Genomic DNA, 26,620 nt, shown 5'->3' with positions numbered 1-26,620 from the left:
TTAATGCATTCTAATAAAACAGTTCTGCACTAAAATCTCCTTAATGACTGTAATAATGTCCAGTTTACACTGACACGGCGTCAGAAACGTGGTAATTTGACTGACTTATCATTTTGGAGGATATAGTTTGTGGTGCTATTAAACTGGATTTAATTCAACACAAATGCATTTGTATTATTCACCCTAGAAAAAGACAGAAACATGTGTCAGTACATAACTATACAACTCAAACGTACTACAAACCACAGCCTTAAAAGATTCATTGCAGGATTCATTCATTCATTCATTCATCTTCTATACCCGTTTATTCCTGTTAAGGGTCGCAGGGGTCTGCTGGAGCCTATCCCAGCTGTCATCGGGCGAGAGGCAGGGGGTACACCCTGGACAGATCACCAGTCCATCGCAGGGCTAACACAGAGACACAGACAACCATTCACACTCACACTCACACCTACGGACAAATTAGAATCACCAATTAACCTAATGAGCATGTCTTTGGATGGTGGGAGGAAGCCGGAGTACCCGGAGAGAACCCACGCAGACACAGGGAGAACATGCAAACTCCTCTAGTGAAATTAATGCATTCTAATAAAACAGTTCTGCACTAAAATCTCCTTAATGACTGTAATAATGTCCAGTTTACACTGACACGGCGTCAGAAACGTGGTAATTCGACTGACTTGTCATTTTGGAGGATATAGTTTGTGGAACTGTTAAACTGAACTGAATTAAACTCAAATGTATATTATTTACCCTAGCACTCTTACTAAAATGTCAAAAAGACAGAAACATGTGTCAGTACATAACTATACAACTCAAACGTACTACAAACCACAGCCTTAAAAGATTCATTGCAGGACTGTTACATTAAAATGCATTTTGTTTCCATATGCATTCTGATATATATATTCTAATTTATATATCTTGTTCAGCTGTGTCTATGATCCCTGTGGCCCCTAAGTATTGAGTAAGTATGTACAACTAAACAGTTAAAAGTATATTTAAAAACCAAACAAACTTAACCAAATACTACGGAGACCAAACCCTTCGTACAAAAAGAAGCTGTTTATATACACTGAGGAAAGCTTAATGATCAAATAACAAGTTGTATTGTCTGCATTATAAGTGCTGCAATGTTAAATGAACTCAGGCAATAATGCAGAGTGGAATAATCATCCAAACAGCCACAATTTTTGGAAAAGATTTGCCTTTGACTTGGCATACTATATTATTACAATCTTACATGTTGCATTTATTATCTGCAAATTAGTTAAACCTTTATTGCAAAAAAAGGTGAATTTACAAACAGGAGGACAAAGGATGAACAACAAATGGGCTGACTCAAATAATGTTTTTTTTTTCTATTTATTATACAGAATACACGTTTTTGCTCCATTTATATATGTGAATAAAAAACACCTCAAAGACGTCTTATTCACTTCTTAACTTTTCTTTTCTTCTCGGGTAGGAACAAACTCTACTTGTACCCGCTCACCTAACGGGCAGTGCAATTTCATAATCAAACAATCACGTTCGTTCAGGACACGCCCTTTATGTTTTTTTAACGAATCACGTTGCGCTGGCGAATCGAGGAACCAATCAGAATGCTTTGACGTCACTTTAATAACAGTTTCAGAAACGCCCTTTACCTGGCTCGGCAGCTCGGCAGACAAACCAGTAATCCTCAGATCCCGACTTTGACAGCGCTAGGTTTTATTATTTTTCTCTCCGTGTTCGGTCGTGGCACATCGCAAATTTTTTTTGGAATTTGTGCCTTTGTAAATTTACACGATAATATCGCCAAACTGCCCGACAAACTGACGTTAGCTGCTCTCCCCAGCTAACTTATTAACCGGTAACAACACAACGGCCAGCTGACGATACACTTGAGCTCGTTAGCAAGCTAGCCTGCTGTCTCTCCAGTACAACTGCCCTTTGTCTTTTCAAGCAAGTTAGCTAGCAGTCGCTAACGCCGGGGCTTTTTGCGATTTTCTTTTGTTTTATTCGCCTGACAAGAATTAAGTAAACCAAGATAGGCGGCTTGGGAACCAAGATGTCGAACCGAGTGGTGTGCAGAGAAGCAAGTCACGCCGGGAGCTGGTACTCTGCCTCGGGTAACTGTCAACACACCACCGCCTGCGTTAGCATGCTCTATGCTAGCTGGAGCTTTTTTTTTTTTTTTTTTTTTTTTTTTTTTGGATCATGTAGCTTTGTGTTTTATTGACACTGGTAACTTTATTATCGTGTGTAATTGCTGTTGTCGTGGGATTGTAACTGATGTCTTGTCAACACAGACGGCTATAGCCAGCGTTGGGGTTGTAGCTGTTATTCCTCTGATTAAAAAAAAGTCGGCTAGCTATCATTTAACTGTTACTGACTGCCTCGTCCGTTATTCCGTTTGGTGCATGGATAGTTTGAGCTTAATCAGCACTTCATTCTCGGACGGTGGGTGGAAGAGTTTCAAAACACACAGGCATCTGCTGCTCAGCATTTTTTATTTTTTTTTCTTGTGACAATCTATCAACTCAACCGGAGCTAACTTGGCTAATATTGCAGAACTTCCTGGCCTGCATGCTACCTGGGCAGCTACACTAAACATTTCCCTTGTCAGTGTGCTTATTTGAACGTAAGCTGATATTATTGTCATGGCCCTGTTATTCTATGTAACACTGATTCGTAAGTTATGTGCAGAAACACTCCCTGCCATGAAACAAAGGACTGGGTAGGGGAGGGCAGAAAGCTGAAGGTTCATGTTGCACCCCTTCCCCCATTTCCAGCTATACGGTTGTTTTCATGAAACCCCGCAAGGCTGTCTGTTTATCCTTCACAAGCCCGCTTCACTGCATTGTTGGTAACAGTCTTCTTCGACAGAACATACACATATTAAATAAACACCACGGATATTTTTTAAATTTAATGTAAACCACAAGCGACGTACAAAAGGCTAACACAAATCTGTAACGTTTCCGATGTCCGTTTTTTTTTTTTTTTTTTTACAAAAACGGATATTTGTTTTTGCCAGCAGGTTTAATTAAAAGCCAGTCAGCTGTGTGTGACTGATGCTGACATAAAGGTAACTCCTCTGCACACTAGCACACCCTGGAATTGTTAGATTGCATTGTGACACAGGCATTAGATTCCAGTGTGGTCAAGTCACAGTTGGCGAGATTAAAACTGGGTGCATGTTATTGTTTATCCTGGAGCAGGACATTGTAGATGGAAAGTTAAAGGTTCAGGGTTTCACCTATACGGCTTTGCGTATAAATGATTAAGAATAACTGCGTTATGCATCATTGGAGATGGGTTGTTATCTGTACTGAATATAGGGAGCATTATTCTGGTTTTATTTCCATTTCACATTCAAAATAATATTACATTACTGACGAGGCTGAATCGACCACTGTCACACACAAGCATTATTATTATTACAGTCACACACTGCCATAAAAAAATTCCAGGATCTTATTGTATTGATAAGACAGATTTATCTGCTGTGTCATTCTCAGTCTCGATTTACCACTGCAATGATAGTGATGGATAGAAAATATATAAATATATACACACGGATCAGCCACAACATTAAAACCACTGTCAGGGGAGTAAGTAAATAACATTGACCATCTTGTGACAATGCAATGTTCTGCTGGGAAACTTTTGGACCTGGCATTTGTGTGGATGTTACTTAAACATGTACCACCCACCTAGACCAGACCAGGCACCCCCACCCCATAGCAATGACACTCCTCAATGGCAGCAGGATAAAGCCTGACACAGGCACAGATACAAAAACAGTTTAGGGACAACTCAAAACACGTGAAGAACAGTACAAGGTGTTGACCTGGCCTCCAAATTCACTAGATCCCAAACTGATTAAGTATCTGTTGGATGCACTGGAACAAGCCTGATCCACAGAGGCCCGTCCCCTCAACCCATAGGACCCAAAGGCCCCAACTAATAATATTATGTTGCCAGACACCACAGGACACCCTCAGAAGGCCCATGTCCATTCTCTGATGAGTCAGAACTGCTCTGGGGGCACAAGGGAGACCTACAGAATATTAGGATGGTGGTCATAATGTTATGCCTGATCGTTATATTTATTTTTTTTCTTTCTACCTTTTCAGGATCCCAACTGAATGCACAGCTAGAAGGCTGGCTGTCCCAAGCACAGTCCACGATCAGACCTGCTAGAGCCATCATAGCACCGTGAGCACTCTTTGTTTTCCCAAATGGAAGATAAAAAATAAAATAAAAAAAATCTTATGAACACGTTGAACTGCCGTCTTTTTCTAATTTGACATGTGTTTGTTTGCAGCCATGCCGGGTACACCTACTGTGGTGCTTGTGCAGCACATGCCTACAAGCAGGTTGATCCCTCTATCACGTAAGTCGTTCAGGTTTTACCCTTTTAAGAAAAGTATTAGTGTGACAGTTTCTTAATTTCCCTCCCCTTGCAGAATGAACAGACGTTAGTGTCAGCATTAGAATATAGAGATGGTGATGCTGAGTGATTGAGATAAATATCCTGTTGCTCTTCAGTCGTAGGGTGTTCATCCTGGGACCTTCACACCATGTGCCCCTCTCCCGCTGTGCCCTGTCACCTGCAGACATCTATAGAACGCCCCTCTATGACCTGAGAATCGACCAGAAGGGTATTTCACTCATGTCATTCCAATTTCTACTTTTTTGTGTGTTTGTCCCCCAGTCTGATGGCATTATTTAGAAAGGTATTTTAAGGGTTATTCATGTCATTCTGGATCATTACACCTTAAAATGTTGGGAAAAGACAAGCACAGAGATGTGTTTGACCCTGTCTGACCATTGTAGTCTAGTCTGAGCACAACTCCAACATGCATACTAGCAGTTTTGGGTGGCAATACTGTTTTAATTGTCCTCTTGGGACCAGACGGTTCCCAATTCCACCTTTGAACACGCGTGCAGCTCCCAAAATAACTAAATTGCTCGGCATGGTTATGATAACACAGTCAAATTAAATCAAACCTCTCTTTCACAGTTTATGCCGACCTCTGGAAAACTGGGTTGTTTGAGAGGATGAGTATGCAGACAGATGAAGATGAGCACAGTATTGAAATGCACTTGCCTTACACTGCTAAAGCCATGGAGAGGTAACGCACACAGAAGTTACATAATTAAAGTAAACTAACAGTATACACTCTTGTAATGAAGCTTTATTTTAAGTGTTACTGACAAGCAAGAAAACAGTACAATTCTGTGTAGTTCTGCTTCATCTTGTCATTACCTGTCTCTACTTAGTGTAAACCAGAACCACACTGGTGTAGGGAAACTTGGAAAGTGTGGTAGATATGCATAATTGATACAGCCTTCTGTTGGTTGGCTGGAGTCAAAAGCATTTTCTTGGTTCTGAAATGCACGGTGCACGTCATATGAATGGAACCGAGTCCATTAGCTGAATGTATAAAATTCACACAAGTTGTGCTAAACCGTGTGGTGTTAGTCATGAAGGTGTTGCCTGTACAGTATCTTTAACCCAGTGATCTTGTGTTTCAGCCACAAAGACGAGTTTAGCATCGTCCCTGTGCTCGTGGGTGCCCTGAGTGAGTCTAAGGAGCAGGAATATGGGAAGGTGCTCAGCAAGTACCTGGCAGACCCATCCAACCTTTTCATTATCTCTTCGGACTTCTGCCACTGGGGTGAGTGCCGAATGTTTACTCTTTCATCTTGGCTTTGAAAGCATAGTTTGCGATGCCAAGACTGAACCCAGCTGTTCACTGTTGTCTGTTTGTGTTTTGAAGGCCAACGGTTTCGCTACACATACTACGATGAATCTCAAGGGGAGATCTACAGGTCTATTGAGCATCTTGATAAAATGGTAACCACTGAGATGTTTTCGTAATTAATTTTGTTGTAAAATACCCCTTTTCGCCACATTTTTGACATAAAAAGAAAAGCACATCTATAATAAGGAAGGCTGCACTCCACTCTAGAGGATCCTGCTGTTGTGCAGGCGGGTTCACTGTCATGCTTTACTGGGACACTTAATGGAAGCGAGCCATCATTAATTCTACATGCTTTTTCTTTTTTTCTTTTTTTTTTACCAGTGTGACAAGTCTAAATGTCTGCTTGACAATGGTCTTATGTTTTTAGGACATGAGGACAAGTTAACCTTTTATCACTTAGGCTCAACTTTATTCTCTGCTTGTACAGGGGATGGGCATTATAGAACAGCTGGATCCCATGTCTTTCACTAACTACTTGAAGAAGTACCGCAACACCATCTGTGGGCGTCATCCTATCGGTGTGCTGCTAAACGTAAGTACCACAGAAGAAGAGGTTCCTGGTATATCTATATTTCACTTTTGTTGACCGTTGGCTGGGGAAACTGCAGCTGAACAACAGTCTATATATATATATACACACGTATAGATAACATAAACGATTAATAATGTTGTTCATTATGATCCGCTGTCCTTTCATCTCAGATGCTCAGTGGATCTTACTGTTTTGCAGGCTGTGGCTGAGCTGAGGAAGTCTGGTTTAGAAATGAACTTCTCTTTCCTGAACTACGCCCAGTCAAGTCAGTGCAGGAACTGGCAGGACAGCTCCGTGAGTTACGCTGCTGGGGCACTTATCGTTCATTGAGGTCAACTTTCGCAGGGGCCACTGCAACGCCGCCACCCTGCCCTTACTTATCTATCGCCATAACCTGACCCAGACACCCTTCCTCTCCCCCCACCTCCTCCTCCAAGTTACACCCACTATTTGCAGGAAGGACCTTGACACTCGAAGCCAATATAGTCTCCTTTCTCTGTCTCTCCTTCAGCTCTCCTCCGCCTTTTCTCTACCTTCCTCTCAGTTTGAAGTGTGTCTCAGAGCTTTCGGTTGAAACATTTTGCTTGAAGTGCAGTTTTATAGGAGCAAATCGTTAGAGGAGATAGGAAGAGTACAAATTATTTCTGCTTGGAGAAAGCATAGAGAGGGGGAGTTCTTATTAGGATTTTTTGCAAGGACTGCCGTCCTGTTAGTCCCTTTTTGTTTTCCTGACAAAAGAATTGAGTTGTAAAAACATAATCTTTATATTTGGACTCAATCACTTTTTCTTGTAATTTGCCTCAGAAAAACAATTAAAATAAAACTGCAGATACTAATGGAGAATATTCAGATGTTGCCGGATGAAAATGAGTGTTTTGACTGACTGCTTCAAGATACGCTCTACTTAAACTTTGAAATCAGTGTCATAGGTAATTGATACCATTACTCATCATATGTTGTAGTTGCTAACAAAGGGCTGCATCCAACAGAGTTCACTAACCCCATACTGTACAAAACCAAAAACATTATCTTATTAGTTTATAAAATATACTATTTTATTCCTATTCCTTTGAATTAGGTAGTTTTATTATATGTGTTTTATTATACGTGTGTTTCTGTTTTGGCCTGGATGCCCTGAGATGATGTGGTTACTGTTACTACGCGGTATCTGCACACTAGGAGCGATTTTACAGCTTTTTTTTTGTTAATATTTTTGATTGACTTATGAAAAACATTATTGGGACGATTTATATTTTCATCCTTATGTTTTGTTTTCACTTCTTTGCTCTCGAGTCAGCGGCTACGTTTACATGGACTCTGGTTTTCTGCTAATAATCAAAATAACCACCTCAGTCTAAACAGACTGGTCCAACTGGAAGGGATTTTCAGTCTAGTTGATGGGGGTGGTGTAAACCTTTAAACATCTGTTTAATACAAACATATTAGAGCTTTATATCCAATTAAAAGCTTGATTTGACTTTTATTAAGTGCTCTAAGTATTCTGCATTAGCCTCACATGAGTTTCACGCCTTTCCGTGAGGTGAGACTTTGAAAAGAATGAAACCACGACTGGCAACGACATGAAAATGTGAGTCTGTCTCAGTCCATCTTGGCCATTTTCTTCTATTAAACTAATTAAATGTTGTCATTAAAGTAAAAAACTTCTCCTGATATATTTCTGGCAGATTCGCCGCATCCAGAGCCACTTTGCTAATGTCAAAGAAGGTATTTTTGGGTGAGCGTTTTCAGGCTGGATCATTTTATTTAGCTTCCATCTCTAATCAGAATCATTTGAATCATATAGACGCATTATTGTCCATGTACACGTAGCCCCTTTAGAGTATCAATTAGACGAGTTTACCACAGACTAAACAAGCAACGCATTACGAGCACAACTGCGTGATGTTTTCTAACATGAACACTGGCAGATGTGGTCCACGACTGTATTTTGGCTTTCTGGGACGAATCAGAAAAACACATGACTATTTACGTAATGAAATGTCAAGCCTGAACAGAAGCAACGATTGCTGCCTGAGTTGCTCTGAATGTTTTCGTAGATTAGCAAACGTTCAGACACACACAAGCTGAATTCAAAACTCCAGTTATTATCAGTAGCAGTGTAGTGACAATATGACCCGCTGTCCTTTCATCTCAGATTTGAATGTCACTCATATCTGACTGACTTTTGCTGCTGAACTCAATTATTCCCATTTAAATTATGCGGTCCTCCAACATAAATCCCTGTAAGAAGAGTCCCACTTTGAATTAAGCTACAATATCTGGTTGAAGCAAGCGGGCACAGGCTGAAAGATGAATCCCCAGACCCACTTTGACCTCTACAGCTAATTTAAGGGAAACTAGTAGAGCATGACACACTGTGCTATTGTGCCTTTTTAATCACTGTTGCACATATACATATAAAGCGTATTTTCACGTTTAGTCTTATATTAGGATGTGTACTACTTTTGTTTTCCCACGTGTTTCTTCCCCTTCGCCTATTGCCCAACATCGTCTCCAGCTCGCCCAAACACACCAGGAGTGTATGACCTGTCCCCCACCCTTTCCCATCTGTTGGTCTAAAATGGCACCAACTGTTACCTTCTTTCTCCAGCAGGGAGTGATGTTCTGTTTTTCTCCAAAATCACCTCATTCCTGTAGAGAGAGAGCGGGATGAAGGCTAAAACCTCAGCACTGTTCATTTTCTGTTTATGGATATATGTTTGTCTTAGAAAATGGTTTTTGTATTATAACATTTCTTTTCTTCGTTAGAGGATTGGAACTTACACGTCACAAACCTAAAATATACTACTTAACTACTCCCTTAAAGGAGTTTTTTTGATCTCAGGTTCCACTGACAAAGCATCCCAAAAGGCTCTTCAGATAAAGCCGAGGATTCATGTTACAAAATAAGTAAAATATACTGAAAAGCACGTCTTGCTCTGGTGTCTTCTTTTTCTCGTATTCACAAATCACACAGGAAACATGATATGTTGTTTGTCTCCCCAACTGAACAAGTAACCTTTCTATATTTTTAGAAATGCAGCAGTTTGGAGTGTTTAAACAATGTTATTTTCAATTCACGTTTGACAACTGTCAAACATGTGTGGTAGTAAGTTTACACTGGAGCGCTGGATATACTCATCCAGACATCCTTGGTATAATAAATGTCAACTGTGTTTATCCATTGTCGGTTTACCCAGGAGATGTTAAAGTTAGCATCACCAGCAGAGGGAGCCAGGAGTTTGGAGGAATATAATGTAAACACATATTTCTTTTATTTCAGGAACTAAAAACTGTTCGGATACAGTGATAAACGCAACAGACCTACATTTAATCCTGCCTTTATGAAGAGTTCAGTGCCCAGTCTTTATGGAAACACTTTACAATAGGTAGCAATATGTGGTACTGTTGAATTGTAAAGTGACAGACCGAGAAGTGTTTCTACTATTTTGTTCGATCAGACATAACATTATGACCTAATATTGTGTAGGTCTCCCTTGTGCCTCTAAAACAGTTGTGACTCATCAGAGAATAGACATGGGCCTTCTGAGGGTGTCCTGTGGTGTCTGGCAACATAATGTTGTTAGTTGGGGCTTTTGGGTCCTATGGAATGAGGAGAGGGACCTCTGTGGATCATCCCACAGATACTTGATCAGTTTGGGATCTAGTGAATTTGGATGCCAGGCCGGCTGCTGCCATCAAGGAGTGTCATTGCTATGGGGTGGGGGTGCCTGGTCTGGTCTAGGTGGGTGGTACATGTCTAAGTAACATCCACATGAATGCCCAAATTCCCCAAAAGGTCCAAAAGTTTCCCAACAGGACACTGGATTGTCTCAAGATGGTTATTTACTTCTCCTGTCACTGGTCATAATGTTGTGGCTGTGGTGTATATCCATAAATATATCTATGGGAATAGGATATGTAACAGAAACATGTATTAGGAACACTCTCTTGACAAAAACTAATCATAACCTTCACAGATGTAGGATTTTCTATGAGGCAGTTGTATTGTTGAGGTTGTTTTAGGCGTACCTAATAAAAAGGCAACCGAGAGTACTTGTGCAGACAAAACCTCAGTTTGTGTAAATTTGACCGGCTTCATTATCAGCATTTCTACCTATTTAAATGTCTGACCTCAACTGCCAGGACTTCAACAAGTTAAGTTGATTTCCTTGAAAATATGCAGTGCACTGACAATTACTGAATTTGGATGGATGAAAATCACCAACAAGGTTACACAATAAGTCCGCCCAACTGCTATTAAGTCATGAAACTCCTCATCTGCTTTCTGTTCCAGAGGTGGAGTCAGGAGGTCTTAGAGTACACAGAGTAAAAGTCAAGAAATGTCCTCACGCAGACCATGTTGTGAACATGAATATCATTGACATACCGTGCATAACCTCAAGCCTGAAAATGCACAATCTTTGTGAAATCTGAGTTAAATAAATATGATGTAGAGTAGGGCTAATATTTAAAGATCACATTCATTTCGCAGTTGTAACCAAATCATAAACCGTAACCGTACACGGGGTTGAACACTTCTGACCACAAACAAGGGGATCCAAAAAGGGTGCACTACAATGTCTTCTACTTATTATGTAGTACGTACTTATCCTGTTATCATCCCTCAAACTGTGGTCAGCATTTGTGTCTGCATCTGGATTTCATTGTGAGGTTATGGTGAGTTTAGTTTGTCTGCCTGTTCAAGTTTCTTCCACCCACTCATTAATAATAAGAAAAGACAGGAAAAGCTTCATTTAAAGTCAATAGGTCGCCCTTCCCTTTGCAAATGTATGCGCACACTTCAGGGATTTTTACAGACCTAAACAGATTTCCTCCAGCTGACTTCATTGTGATTAAACTACACGGTTATTGCTATTGTAGCGCTGGGAAATGTGGCCATTTAACATCAGTGTTTTCCCAGGTTAAAATGATAATCACAACCTCGCAAGGAGCATAAGTTTTACCTTTGCAGTAGCAGCCTGTCGGCTGGCTGATATACTCTACCTCTTCCTTTACCCTGGGGATAATTCAGCGAGGCTGCTTATATCCATTTAGTTTCACACAGATGCACAAGAGGAAACATTTACTGCACAGCTCCGCAAGCTTGAGGCGCAGGCTTGCGAGATACACAGCTATGAGGACCTGGTCAGCTATTTCAGCGGTGTGATCATCTTGACAGGATGGGGACACTGACTGGCCCATCACAAGAAGACACAGAATTCATATGGATGCCAAATGGGGCTCTCTCCTTGGGCTAGAACAGCATATGCTGGTGTGGAGATACTTTTGTGGGGAGGCACCTGCAGTGTGATGATGTATTTTGGCTTTGGATTTTACAACATTTCATTCATTCAAGATATGAGCCAAATTGTCAGCAGGGTTGATTTGACCTAAAAATTCCTTTCAAAATGATTTCTGTGGATTTTTTTCCTCTCTTTCATTTAATATTGCCTGATCATTGATAGATCAGATCCAACAGAGGAACAAAACGAACTGAATACTCTTTTAGAAAAAGGTTAAAGCTCCTGTTGTCAGTGTTCACAGAACAACAAACCATTGCACCTTTTAGCTGCTAGACAGGCAGTATATACAGAGACACCTTATGAAAGTACCAAATATTAAAATGGAGACACAGAAAGGGGAACTTTGATGGAACACAGATGTCCTGCTGCTATAATGTGAAGGCTGAAACACTGAGGAGAATGCAACGACCCACAATTAATTTTTTGTCTTCACTTTGATGCCATGTCGTAACAGAATGCCTCCATGCGGTTGTAAAAGTTTTCCTATACCAGCCACCTCTTTACAACTACTGTATGTACTGCTTCTACACAAAACTATTCACCACTGTCCAGACGAAAGTCTTTCCCGCTGAGCGTGATGATGGCAGTTTCTTTCGCTGTGTGAACTGTGCCCAGTTTTAAAATGAATGCAGACTGTCATCACCAGACTGCTAAGTACAGTATTTATTCTTTGCTTTAAAAAAGGCACAACTGAATCGTGTTACATGCAGCATAAAGTTATTTACTAGTATATCTCTCAGCTTTACTGCTGTTTTACATTAGAATGGTACACACAGTACACACAATAACGACTATGTTCAACATGTGGTGGCCGTCTTAAGCTTCTGCAGGAGTCTGAATATGTTTCTAGTGCCAGCTACTTAGGAGAGATCATGGAGCGCTTTTAGCTTCGCTGTAGCCACCTGGCCCCTTCCAACACTCGGCCGCTATGTTTAGTCTGTGTGTTATTGCACGAAGGGCATGTTGCCATCACAGGTGCCTAAGATATAAATGGAAAGCTGAGGAATCCCGAGACTGTACATGACATTTCTGAGTGACAGTTCCTCTCTTCTGCTACAGGTTTCACAAAGAGAAAATCAAAGGCCGTCACTAGTTTGAACAGGCTTTTATATTTTGAGAGAAAAAGCACCAACCTGTCGACTTTGTCAGGGCAGAGAGGGGAGCAGAAGATGAGCGTCTCTGTTTTTATTTTAAACAGAAATGACAAGTTTCTCTTAATTTCTTCCACCACTTCATAAACCATTATCACCAAATTTGATTCTGCAACATGCCATAAAACGCAGTGAACAGTAAAGTATGTCCACGGAACATGTGAGTCTTCTTTTAGTCTCTGTTTTAAAGATGTCAGGAATGCATGGCTTATGAAATGCATGAGAGGTTGACAGTTTACTGATTATGCTCAGTATTCTTGACAATATTACAAAGTCATACATCCACATTAATAGGACAAGAAGCAAGACAGTCTCACTCAATACTGTCTAAACTTATTTATAAAATGAAACAGCTTTCCGTCCTCATTTTGAACCAGAAGGTTGCTAGTTCACATCTTGAATTATGTATTTCACATCAAGTGCAAGATTAGCAGTTTCTACAGCAACTTGTAATGCGCTGAGTTTAGCTATGAAGGAGTCCAGCACACGGGGCTGCGCTGGTGTGTCTCCAAAAACGGGTTTAGGAGAGAAGTCTGTGTTATTAGTGTTCAGATACACCCACTTCTCACTTGGGCTGCTTTCCACCAGTCCGCAACCACAGAAGCCCAAACTCTCCTCCATGTGTTCTTTCATGACGTCTGCGGGCAGAATCCAGTGGTGAGCATGGGTCAAGTCTATTATTGAATCCCCACCGTCGTGCTCCAGCGCTCTGGCCACGGACTCCAGAGAGCGGCAGAACGCCTCCACGCCACGAAGGTAGTCTGTCTGTGAGCATCCCAATGCTGATGCTTCTTCGTTTTTGCTCTGAGAGGAAAGTGTGTCACAATCATGCTTTTTAAAGACATGAAATCAATAAAACTAAACTACTTTAAGACTAAGTACTCACCTTGTGTCTGACATAAGCAGCTAAGTGGGTCTCTGTACACCCACCTCCTAGTAGGGCAAATGGTTCTCTTAGAGTAAGCCTCAAGACATGTTCCGCCTTCTGGCACACCACCTTTAACATAAGCACAAAAGGAAATTAACACATCAGTTCATTTTTTTACACTGGATGTTCCTAGCTACTTGAGAATAGGGTTTTAAAATATGTGATCCCAGTTAATGGATGGTTTTGTGCTCTAGGGGAAATTACTCTTTTTTCCTGTTAGTGAAAAGCAAGTGAGCTTTATGGGGCCGTATATATTACTGACTTACTGAATAATAGTGTAGTGGAGACTGTAAATCATAGTGGGAGGGCGTGAGATCCATCGTAACGTAATGAGGATTTGTCAATTTTAGTGCATGGGTGACCAAAACAGTTTCACCTTAATACATACGTCATAGCCGACAGCTCTGACATCCACTTAATCTCACCTTAAGCTCATTCAGCATTGTCTCGTTCCTGTGGCAGAGGACCATCGTGCAGATTGCCGATTCCCCGAGAGGGTGTAAGTGCAGCATTGTCTTGGATCCCACCTGTCTGACGCTTAGATCCTTCACCTTCCCATACGCCTTGGATGGGATTGTGGTGTGGAAGGTGGCCACCGGCTGAGCACCTATTTGTTACGGTACACACAAAACAAGAAGCGTGTGTGCGTATTCCATTGTTTCCTTGACTGAAGTTTGTGTATGAATTTCCATTTATGACTCTGCAACGGATCTGTGCCTACCTGTTAGTTGAATGAGTGGCTCCATGAGAGTGATCCCCACTCTCTCTACCACTACGACACCGTGACTCCTCAGGTATTGCTGTAAAACCGGGTGGATGACCTTCTGGCATACAAAGAACTTCACCTCATCTTTAACCACCTGTTTGCCAGCCTCCAGAAGTTGATCCAGGATCTGTGAGTCTGTGTCTACACCTGGGTGCACCTCAATCATCCCATCTCCTAATTCACAAAGATCCCCAGCAAGAGAGACACTGAACAGCACCATACGCAGTGGGATTGAAACATTGTCTAAATTATTAAGGCCATCAGGCATGTCCATGAGTAAACCTGGAAACACTGCAGAGTTAATAACAGAATGGCCTTCAACAGGGACGGTCACTGTTTTGCCAAGGCTGACTGTATCTTTGCTGGTACAGGGAATAGTCAGCAGAAAAGCTTGCACAGCCAGCTTGCTGATGTGAAGTGTCTCTGGATCTGTTAATACACATGCTGGTTTGCTGGAGATGATACTGCGAGCCAGTGTGATCAAGTTTTGGCTGCTGCAGAAGTCGAGCTTCACCTTGCAGCCACAGTCTTCTCGTTGTAGGTAGCTGGTGCACAGAGCCAGCAAGTGCTTGTTCACTCTGATAGCCACGTTTGCTCGGAGACCCGACTGCTTTGCCTGATCGACAACAGCCAAACAAAAGATGCCAGCAAACAACCCACAGTCACTGAAGCGAGAGACGTGGTTGAGGATGGAGGCTTTTATCAGGTTGATGAATGGTTGCGAGGAGGAAATAGCCGGAAGGAGAACAGATGAGGATGAGGTGGTTACAACCTGCCCTCCGATGTTGTTATGAACATGCTTCAGTCTGGCTGTCGGACCCAAACAAGATCGTAGAAGCTGCCTGAGCAAATTGAGTTTGTTGCAAATATCGGCGTTGTCGAGCGGTAAATCCGTGCAAAGAGATGGGGACTTCTTTACGACGCGAGACATCACTGAACTGGGGAATTCTTGAAAACGCTGGCAAAACGGGATCACATTTGGACAGGTCTGAATAGTGACATTTGATAGAAAACACTACCTTCGCTGTTTCCCTCTTGAGCGCTTATGCTCGCAACAACTCAGATTGACTCTCATTGCATTGCCTGAACAAAATTAAACAGATTCTGAGGACAGTCTATATCGTTGTGTGTTAAAAAATATTTGCAAAGGATTAGTTTACCATTAAAATGTATTTAAAGTGGTCATAAAAATAAACATAAGTAATTAGACAATTTAGTAATTTGACATTATTACAGGCTTTGTAGAGACACAATTCGTTTCCATGGTAGCGGTCACAGCGTTGCTCCCGTTCTGGGTCCTATTTGATGAAGAGTCGCATTCTCTCGCTCTTCTTGAATAATTGCTGCTCCGAATGCGTAAGGCTTCTCCAATCCAGCTTTATAACAGCGATATATTCGACAATCAGCCTTGCTATTAATTGCCGAGTTTGCTTATTTATTTTTGCCAAATGCTGAAAGCTCCGACTCACTCTAGCTTCGCCGCTCTTGGACTACAGACTGGCGGTGACGTCATCTCTAGCAGCCTCGTCGTTCGATTCAAATCGTTCATATTGGCGGTAGGAAATTTGACAGCTTTTATGTGCATACCATATACAGGCTGTAGTACGTACACAGCGTTGTACCATTCGTTTATTAAACTTTTTTTGTTTTGTTATGAACACGAAATTTAATATTTAACGGTTTAACGTTACAGTTGTAAGCAGTAACTGCCCGTCTCGTGAGTTTAGCTGTTAAATAAAGTGAGCATTAAGCTACTCGGTAAGGTTAGCTGGTTTAGAGTTTACAGCAGCTAGTTAAACTCGAATTATTCTACAGCTAAAGTGCTTTAACTTCAGTGTATACTGCATACTATACTTATAAGCCAATTAATATTCCATACACACTCAGATAGGCAGAGCTAGATTTATATTCTTAGAAAGGTGACCTGCCATGTTGTCTTTCATAAACAGTTTGACCTTTTGAGACCTTTTGTTGACCACTATCATGTGTAATTATAAGGTTCATGTGCTTATTTCAGGTTAAACTCACTAACTGACTGACTGACTGCTGTGATCATATCAATGGCTCCACGTAAACTTACCATTAAGGTATGTGAAAGCAACACTAACTTCTTCAAAAAATGATCATACAGTTGAATTACTACTTTTCTGATGCTCTTTCAAGTGGCCGTATTTGTTAAGCAGCGTGCTTCTAACGTTCAATGTTTACATGCAATGTCTTGAATATGTTTGTCTTGTCAGTGCTGTCTCCATGTGACATTTAAGTTAACGTTTATAACTTTATGTTTTTAAGTGTTAAGTGTAATCATATAATAGCATCATCTTGACATGTACTTTTGTCTGTCTTGAAAAATATTTGTTACGAAGCAGAAAACTTGTGCGCTTTTTGCTGACCGCAGTGCCTTGTATTTACTTTAAGCAACAATGTTTTCCATTTAAAATGCACATACTAAAGAATAAGAGGAATCTGCATTTCATTAAAGTGTTTCTGCTGACATTATAAACAACGCTCTATTTATCTGCAAATGCCAAACAGTAGAACAGCTACAGACACTGCTTCCAGCAAGCGGCTTGAGTCATTATGGTCTGTGTTAAACCACTGAAAAACTGTTGTGCAGTTGTGGAAAATATGCAAAACAGGACAAAAGTATGTATTCTTGCCTTTTTTTTTTTTGTTCTTTTAATATTATGCTGCAGCATCTTTCACTGCCTGCATTAATTGTGTTGCCTTCTCAGTGGTAACGTATATGTCCACTAGAGGGAAGTACAGATACACGTTTTAGCTGTCTTGATGTTGTTTTTCATTCCGTAGAAAAAGTTTCTGGTCACCCTTTTTCATATCTTAACTGAATGCCTCCCTGAGAGCTTTTTGTTAATGGTCGCAACCAGTGTAGAGGAAACTCATTCTATTAAAAGCCAAGCTGTTCATCCCCAGTCTGTTGCTCTATCACGAATAATGCACATCAGATGTTTTTGTTAAGTGCAGGGAAAGCCGCTGGTCTCCCTTTTGTTGATGTTTCATTTATTGAGAGTTTTGGATGAGGGCTGCAGACATTCGCACTGATCTCTCACATCCTCTGTAATGCCATGTGTGCCTAGTTGACTAGATATTGCGTTCGCTCCCTTTTATTTGTTTCATATGCATGCCTGCGTACAGGCTACCCCACCACCCCCGTCGGTTGGTTGTGGGAGAGTAAAACCCTGGAGGTTCACGGAAGGTTCCTTCCCACTGGGCACATAATGATACTGTTGTGTTACTCTGCCTGAGAAAATGCACACAGCCTCTACCCTGCTTAACCAACTAACCACAAACAAGTATGTTAGAAGGGATCAGTCTAAACAATAGCATTCAAGGCGCTACCCTGGCCTTCTCTTTCATAACACTACCACCGTGTTTTTCAATGAATAAATTACCTTCTTAGAATATTAAAGAATAAAATCCGCACAGAGAAATAGCTTTCACTAAGACATAGTGCCAACACTGTTTGCTGGCTTGCAGGGAGAGTGAGGATTATTGAAGTAATTATGAGTTATGTTCATGGATTCACTGTGCCACATTTAGTAGGCTGTTCAGCAGTGTGTTTTATGGTCCTTTCTTCTGAAATGTTTTCAAAGCAGCTCCCTCCGTGGTCTGTGGAACTGCAGGAGGTGCTGGTATGCTCTTTCTTAAATAGGCTTAGACTATATAGTGACCTGCCACTTCTCAGATCTCCCAAAAGGGCCTGCAGGCTAAATCGCTGATCCACTGAAGCGCTTGCTGTCTGCCAGGACATTACTGCTGCAGAGCCCTGCAATCTGCCTTCTATTAGCAATATGCACTGCTGACTTTCTAACCATCTAATGTAGTAGGTTAAAACAGAGACCAAAGGGTTTTAGGAATAAAACATTTGAGTTTTCACAGACCAGTTTATTGTCAGAGGTTTACGTACTGTTTAGTGTTGTCACTCTGTAGATGAGATCATAACGGACCACACATCGTGCCTCTGTGCAGAATCATTGCAGTTTCTTATTGAAAACATTTTTGACACTTTCCAACTTCTCAAGAGAAAGTGACAGGGTGAAAAAGAAAAGTTCTCTTTCATCTCCGCTCCGCTTTGCTCTACAGATTTGACATTTCCTAATGAGGCAAAACACTTCTCAGCTTGCTATTTCTGTAAATCTACCAATTTCTCAGTGATGTGTCAGCCCGAGCTTTGTTTGCTGAGTGTTACCTGGAGATATTCCTGTCTGTTCTTGCTGCTGAAATTCCACTCTTGGGTTGTGTCTCTTTTTATCATCAAATAAAGAGGACTCAGGTGTGCTAACATTCCCCTGAATGAAGGGAGGTTTCAACAGAATGCAACCCTCCCGTACACTCACTTCCAAAAAGTATCTGGAGAAAAAAATGATCGAAAAAAAAGTTGGAAAAAAGAAAGGCCTTTTTTTTTTTTTTTTTTTTTTTTAAAGGGGAAACCCAGGTGACTCACAGCACAGAGAGAGCTGGGAATGAGGCAAATAAAGCCTGAGAGCAAGGTTGTCACACCCACAGATCTAAAGAGCTCCCCTGGGTTCTTTGCAGACTTGCAAGAGAGACAAAGGGAGAGAGGGAGAGATGCAAGTTTTATTGAGTGAGACCGCATCTGCTGCCCCTTCTCTCCCAATGTAAACATCTGTGGCTGGTTAGTGTTAGCCTCTGAGCTAAGTGCAGTCCGAGAAGGTCTGGTTCTTATACGGCGCGATAGCAATGGCAAAGGGCAGCGAGGTGGGGAGGCGGGTGAAGCCGCTCATAGAGGTTTGGGCCCCGCGCCCGACTTGGAGCAGCAAATGCGGGAGGATGGAGAGCCGAGTCTGGAAGAGAGATAAGGGAAGGTAGAGAGTGTTTTGGGAACTGAGAGTGATATAGACCAGAGCACTGAAGACTAGAAAAGCCAAAGGAGCCGTCAGAGGGCCTGAGTCCGGATTTGTTTATTTACAGACAGAAAATATAAAGGATTTTCCTCATGTTGTTCTGTGGACTGTGGGCAGCTTTAGTGTCTGTTTCTAATGTTTTTCTCTTAAACCTTTTTTTTTCTCTCGCAGGTAATATTTATCACTTTGGCAGTAGGGAGATTTAGGATAGAGAAGTTGAGCTTAGCCTGCAGGAAGACTCAGTTCTATTCATCCGCTGTGTGACAGCACACAAAAGATGGCACAATAAAGGATTAGGTATTAAGTAGCGCTTCTTGCAGCCCCTCATTCAGCCTCTGTTCATAACTCCAAAAGGCCTGTGCAAGGCAGAGAACAAAGTAGTGCTGGCCCACTTTAGTATGTATGAAAAGAGTAACTTCCTCCAGAACTTGGCCCTTTATCAAACCTTTCAGTGACAGTTGCTCAGAGTACTGCCTCCAATGTGTCAAATCAAACTACACAAAGAGGAATAGCTCATGAATTTTGATAACTAAATATGTCAGCTTTAATGAAATCCTTTGGGGTCCTCAGTACGAAACCAAAGAGATTGTGTTACAGAAAGAAATGATAAATGGGTATAGTTTCTGATAAGTCTGCTTTGAAGTTGTTTATTTCTGTTTTTGGTTGTCAGCCTTGGATTTTTTTGTGCTGCTTTCAGATCACTTGCAGTTTCTATGAAGTACTGGACTGCGCTCGGAGATCACTCTTAAAGAGGGGCCATCGCTGGTCTTTAAGTGGGATACATGAAGGTCAAAGTTCATGGCAGAGTTCAGCCAAGAGATCTGCTGGTCACTCTTTATGCTGGGGAGCTGACAAATTTAGACCACATGATGTGATTGTTGTCAGAGCCTTTGTGTAAAATTAGATTCTGCTTCTTTTAGTCTTATCTGCCGCACTCAACGCAAATGTGCTCTGTAGAAGCTCTAGTGGCTGCATCTTAGCAGCCCAGACTTGACTGAAAGGTGGACACATTTGCGAGAAGTCTGTCCGCTCACTCAACTGGCACTTTTGCTTGGCAAATTAATTGTTTTCTCATTAGGGTGATTGCATTAGTTCGCATTCCTGAAAAAAATCCCCCATTCCTGAGAAGCCCGTGGAATCACATGCTGTTTTTGTGTAAGGGCAGACCACTGTTTATCATTAACGTCCAGTTCCCAGTCGAGTCCTGTCTGCTGGTCTAATGTGATAAAAGGAAGTTAGTCTAAGGCTTGCTAGATGTCTGGCTTTCAGCCCAAAACACAGACTCAATCAGAAGCGTAGAAACCATGTTAGGGAAGTCACAATGCAGGGCCTCTCCATGAGGATCCCACTCTAAACCCCACACTGCTCTCTTCATTTTAGGATATTTACCAAATTAACCTTGCACCGCTCTTTAAAGTTTCCATTAACTTGTGTAATTTTGAGCCATGTACCCTGGAAGATGGGTCATGTGGTGCTGTTTCGGTGTACAAGCATGAGGCAAGCAGAATACAATAATAAACACACTAGTACCATGCCATCTCAATATCATCTGTGACCTCAAAGATTTCCATGATGGTCAACTGACATTTGCCAGACCTATTGTCACCACTGTAAGTTAAGGGTTTATTTTATTTAGACCTGGTGGTAACTCAGGCATAGTGGTGGAGTTCCAATAATCTGTCAGTCCATTCTTAGGTCTCAAAACTCAGAGGCTTAAGTCACGATACCAAAAACCCATTCTGCATGCGTCAAATCCACTCGTTGGGCTCTTGTGTTTTGACTGACAAGGTCCGACCCTCTGTTGCTAGGCTTCCCCACACATGGGTAATTGTCGGAGGCCGCCAGTCATCGATGGACTGCTGTGAGACAAAGGTCAAAAGAATGCTGATCTGTAGGGACAAGCTGATACTGGCGGGCAGCACGCACACATTTTATAGACGGGAAGCCTGCACATTACTTATTGTCTTTGTGAAAGCATGTTTTTTTGTCTCTGTTGACTCTGTTGGATTTTTATACTGTGTCTTTTCACATTTGTCTTGGTAACACTGATGCAGAGACATAAGTTTAAGTATAAAATGACGTGCCTTAGGGCCTTTAGGGCTAGATTAATTCTATACAACAGTGCAACCATTGGCTGAGGTTAGACACTAATAAGACGTTCAAAGATCAGTCATATGGGGGCGCCCTCTCCTCTACTTGAGCGGCAAGCAGAAAGAAAGGCAGCAGCTCCACTTCATTTATTATTTACAGAAAGACAACAAGAAAGGAAAATGCTCTCATGGGGAAAGTATAATGCAAAATATTTGGCAGCTTGATTTGCTCCGAGCCAGTAAGCAGCCTTTTAATATATTGACGAATGTTCACAGCCCAATGTTAGTTTTATAACAATAAATGAAATCAGTCTCCCTCTTTGATGAAGGAGCTAATCTAACTCTTTTCTAAACAAGAGGAGGAGACAGCTGGACAAAGTTTGGAGTAGGGAAGTGTAGACTTGTGTCCAGAATGAGAACCTAAGTAGTGAGGGCCTTCCCCTACACACCCTGCTAATTCATTTTCTCGCGTCATCCTGAGAGCAAGGCCATAGGAACATCCCCTCTCGTCTGGGTTGTAGAGTTTAGTCATCCTGTCTGTGATACTTTACCCCAGAGGATGAGGCTGGCTCAAAACAAAGCTTTTAGTGTTCATACATATCCCCATGTTACTAATTGAATAAATTCTTCTGTTGGAACACACGGCTAAATTTCTACAATGTCAGCCTAAAATCTTTGCCTTTTCATGACTTTGCAATTCAATTCAACGCTTTTTGCTCCATTATCACTCAGGGCTGGGGTTCGCTCCTCTGTGTCGTGTTGTGGGTGGTCTCGGTCCATCCATTACTTCCTTGTCCAGCGAGAGGCGAAGTTCACACGAGACCCACATCCATTTGCTTTCTGCAGCGAGCAGCTTTTGCACTCATGTGTAAACCATAATCAGGCCACCCTGAGACAGATGTAACAGTAACTTAACCAGCAGCAGCATTTCAGGCCTCCTTGTTCCGTGTAGTTTATTGTCACAAACACAAAGACGTAGGGCTTTAGGAATCCACTCTGCAGTCTTTTTCTTCTCTTTCTACACCACTCAAAGAAATAGATCCGTGGATGTTTATTGCCACTCTGATACACAGTAGGATAATCCTCATTTGCGTGGTACATCTTGAGACTTTTTTTTTCTGCAGCCCATTGTGACCTGAGGCTCTGACTGCACTGCAAAGTTTATAGAAGCGGGAAATACCGAGAGAGGGGAAATATGAGGAGACAGACAGGGCCATACTTTTTTGTAAAGAGATTGGTAGTGAGATGGCTAGACAGAGAAATAGGAGGGAGGGGACTGCTGTGAGAGGCCTGGGGTGATGTTTGAGGACACAGGGGGTCGTTGTGGTTTGTCTCGCTGTCAATCACCCGCACTCTGATTTCCTTTGTTGCCTCTGAGCTCAATGCCCCTCAGCAACCTGTGGCTGTCCTTCCTCTTTGTGTTACAGTGTGGGAACTTTGCTGTGCTGGTGGATCTCCACGTTCTGCCCCTGGGCGGCCAAGAGGACGCCAGCTGGTTTACTACGGACCACATCGAGGTACAGACACAGGGAGAAGGGCGTGCCTGTGAATAAGTGTGTGACTGAATATATGGCTTCTGTTCTGCTGGGGGCCTTTTCAGAGGACAGCAGCAGCGTAGAATCTAAAATGACTTTGAGCCTTCTTTCTTTTCATTGTTGCAAAACTGTTCCCATCTCTCTGCCAGCTGCTTGAGGAGTTGCCGTACTCACCTGTCACTTGAGACTTCCGCTGTCTCCAAGTATTTAATCTTGTCAAAACTTTTGTTCTCTTAACAGTTCGCCAATATCTTTCTGTATTTTCAGGAGGTTACAACCCTGGTTCGAGATGCTGTGGACCAGAGAGTTAAGCAGTACACAGAGTTCCTCCACAATAGAAGACAGGCCAAAGTGAAGAAGGACCTGGCACCTGCTGCGGCCTTCTCTGTGAAAGGTTCTTTAGACCCTAATAATCCAGTATTTATCATGATGTGGTTTATTGCTTTACGATCCATAATTGCTTATTTCAGTGCATTCACTTGAACATTAGTTTATATTACAGCTCATGTCATATTTATTCTGTTTTGAATCCACTGTTGCTCATTCCTTTGGAATGAAGTCATCTTTGCCTTCCCTTGTCTTAGGTGTGTAGGTGTGTCTGCCGTCAACTATTCAATTCAAGTAAAGTTGTTTACTCTGGCTACGAACTCAAAACCATTGTTTATTCGCTTGAGCAGAGATACTGTTGTGCACATGTTGGTGGACCATTGAAATGTGTGAGCAGGATGGGAATGGAGTTACAAAACAGTCACACAAGTATTTCATGGCTACCTTTCTAGGAGAGTGTGGGTGGAGAGACAACAGAACTAGTTGGGACACGGTGGCTCCCTACGCCCAGGGTGTGACCAGTGGAGGCAAGAGCTGATAGGATTTTTTATATTGTGTTGCAGTGTTTAACTTGGCACGTCTCCTATGCATTTGTACATGCAAGATGTCAGTGCATTAAAACGGCTTATGCTGGTTACACTTCTGTTTAATGTGTCACTGGCACGCCTGTGTTTATCTGCAACTTGTAGTTAAGGTGATAACATCAAAAACATCTGTGATATATACGACCATACACACAGAGAAATAAATTGATAACGTATGCACCAATGGGAATTAGCAATTCAGTTCATCCCTGCTTATCCAGTGAGAATGCATTCCCCCAGCCACCCACGCACATTTCTTTGAAGCATTGTAAACCTGGCATCAGAGGAACCTCCAGCTGCGTGCTGTAAGACAGGCAGGTTTGTCACAGGTAGCAGTTAAGGGCAGTTAAACTGGGCTCACTCAGCAGGGCAGGCCTGACTGTGAGAGTGGGATTACAGGGCAGTCGGCCCCATAAAGTTTCTCCTGCGGCTGCAGCTCTGCGTCTCACGCTACCCCCCCTCCACACACACTTTAGTCTTGCCAGCCACTCATTGTTTTGCATGTGTGTTTTTTTTTTTCGCATTTTGTAGTTTTTTTCCCCTATACATTTAGAAATATAGTCTGCGGATGCATGTTGCATGCATACAGGTGCCCATAGATCCAGTGACAATCAGAAAAGCAACAGTGTGTTTGAGAGATATATCCTCCCCCTGGGCAAGGTGTGAACAGGCCGACAGTGTAAGGTTACTGAAAAGCCTGACTCATATTCCCCATGACAGACTGAGGAGAGACAGACATCTCTAATGATGGAGATCACAGACTGAGCCCCCCCCACGCACACACACACACTTCTACGCACAAATCCACTGCACAGTGTGAACAGGGAGACTATCAGTATTTCACCAGAGAAATATGCATGTAAAAATGATTAAGCTCCTTGCAGCTTTGCCAAAAAGAACGTAACCAGTGGAACATGACTCCATACCATATCAGATATTTTTTTCCTCCTCAGAACATGAAAAGGTATAGCGCCTTAAACAGGCCTACATAGTTCATGTGCTCTAGTCCTATTAAAGGTCTTAAGTGAGTGTAATGACATTCTTGGTCTTTTCATTGTCCCGCGTGAGGGAGGCCACAGAGCAGTAAAGGTGGAGACTGTGACTGTGAGAAGTGAGCAGGCAGGCAGGAGCCATAAAAAGGGGAGGGCACACTATAGGCTTAGGGAGGGAAGCCCAGCAAACCTCAGGGTGGGTATTAAGTATTGGGGTCGTGTATTCTGCAAGCAGGTCAAACGCTAACCAGCTAATCCTCACAGGACTTTCAGACTGTCCTTAGCCGGGAGTGGAAGCTGGTTTTCTGTTTCAGCAGAAGACCCATTTGCATCAGTTTGTATGTCTGCAGCATGTTGTCATTTGACAGCAGAATTAAGCTGAATGTCCTGGGGTGAGATGTGTGTATGTGCTGGAACACGTGTACATGCATGTTGTCACATGCCACATAGAGAAAGGTGTCAGGCGGGCTAGTACTGATGTCTAGGCCAGGAATAGGCAGATGGACTTTGGTGCTATGGGTGGGATGGTGTGGGAGGGGGATTGTGGGTCTTGTATGAGGCGGCGTTTGAGCTTGTGCCAGTGTGAAATCGCAGGGGCTTCCGCTAACAGACAGCAGTAAGAACAGTGTAACAGCCTCAGCTGTTGGCACTTCAAATGAGCCATCAACAGCTTTTAGCGTTCCAAGGCCCTTCAGTGCAAGTGTTTGTATCTAAGTTATCTCTATGGGTTATTGTGTTTCTCTATATAGGCTTTGTTGGGTGCACATGTGTGTGTGTAGAGCACCCAGTGAACATGGCAGGGAGGGGCTTATCCCATGTCTTCTGCCAACATAAATCTAAACCATTTTTTTAAAAATCTCTGCTCCAGAAGCCAATTTACAACCCCCACCCCCCTCATTTTTTACCCAGGCTACTTGAGACTTCATGATTAGCTCATAGTGATGTGATTTATTTATGTTTTTAGAGAGATGAACAGAGGGAACTTTTCCCACCAAACATTTTGGCTCTGGACATGCGGAATGGACATGCTAGACTTAAGAAGTCCGGGGAACGGGAGCTTGGGAGAGGCCTCATGCATTCTCACTGGTAGACCGTGTTGAACACACCCACATTTCTCAGAGTAATTACAGATTGAAAATGAGTGGATAATAGGTTCTCTGTGCTTTGAGGAATTCATTTTTGTCATTCAAGATGATATTTGAGTAAGGGAGCTGGTGGTTATGCTCTACGACAAAATCAGTGTCACAGTTATCTTCATGAGAATTGTTTTGTGCAGAGTCTTGTTCGTGTCAGTGGCAACACAACATGCGGTACATGCCGTCTAAGAGATTTCTCATTGGATGCGATGTAGTTTGCTTCCACTGCTGATCTTGCATAACCCTGGTCTCATATTGTTGTAACTTAAGGGTATATTGTTTTTGCAGTCCACAATAGTGCATATTTTGTGTATATGGGTTGAGTGTAAACTGAGAAGTCCCATTTAACACGGATATAGTTAACATGCCATTTCAAATTGCCAAAGCACATTACCAGATGTCTTGCATCTACTATTAGTATATATATATACCCCAGACTGATCACTGTGTGAGGCAGTTCACAGGTATAGTTCAGCCTGGCATTTGAGAGTCTTCCTATCAGTCAGAGCAGTTAGAGGAGACCTGGCAAAGTGGTACCTGCAATCTGTTTGAGCCCATGGCAGAGCTGGTTCCTTCTTCCTCTCCCTGCACAGGTGCCAGGGCTTAGGGGGAGGGAACACCTGCCAGC

General features: G+C 42.2%; 3 protein-coding genes across 3 annotated transcripts in view; 2 read left to right on the top strand and 1 right to left on the bottom strand.

Annotated features, from left to right (window-relative positions):
• Nucleotides 1–1,633: 1,633 nt before the first annotated feature.
• memo1 (mediator of cell motility 1) lies at nt 1,634–9,221 on the top strand. Its single transcript, XM_084561452.1, has 9 exons — nt 1,634–2,114; nt 4,125–4,206; nt 4,316–4,384; nt 4,540–4,652; nt 5,015–5,126; nt 5,530–5,672; nt 5,775–5,851; nt 6,187–6,291; nt 6,490–9,221. The coding sequence occupies exons 1-9, from the start codon at nt 2,054–2,056 to the stop codon at nt 6,619–6,621; spliced, it is 894 nt and encodes a 297-aa protein (XP_084417578.1). The 5' UTR covers nt 1,634–2,053; the 3' UTR covers nt 6,622–9,221.
• Nucleotides 9,222–10,795: 1,574 nt separating this feature from the next.
• Nucleotides 10,796–15,557, bottom strand: mkks (MKKS centrosomal shuttling protein). The gene is made up of 4 exons (XM_084562341.1): nt 14,398–15,557; nt 14,102–14,283; nt 13,635–13,745; nt 10,796–13,552 (listed from the first exon to the last, which is right to left on the bottom strand). Exons 1-4 carry the CDS (start codon nt 15,371–15,373, stop codon nt 13,133–13,135), a joined length of 1,689 nt encoding a protein of 562 aa, XP_084418467.1. The 5' UTR covers nt 15,374–15,557; the 3' UTR covers nt 10,796–13,132.
• A 529-nt stretch (nt 15,558–16,086) lies between these two features.
• The window catches only part of slx4ip (SLX4 interacting protein), a 29,501-nt gene continuing 18,967 nt past the window's right edge, over nt 16,087–26,620 (top strand). The window contains exons 1-3 of the mRNA XM_084562342.1: nt 16,087–16,529; nt 22,846–22,935; nt 23,221–23,347. Coding sequence (XP_084418468.1) covers nt 16,503–16,529; nt 22,846–22,935; nt 23,221–23,347 — 244 coding nt within the window. The 5' untranslated portion in view covers nt 16,087–16,502. The remainder of the gene's footprint in view (nt 16,530–22,845; nt 22,936–23,220; nt 23,348–26,620) is intronic.

Source organism: Chelon labrosus (genome assembly GCF_963514085.1).
Source record: "Chelon labrosus genome assembly, chromosome: 15".
NCBI lineage: Eukaryota > Metazoa > Chordata > Actinopteri > Mugiliformes > Mugilidae > Chelon > Chelon labrosus.
The sequence above is the reverse complement of the archived record's forward strand: the minus strand, read 5'-3'. Positions and strand labels throughout refer to the sequence as shown.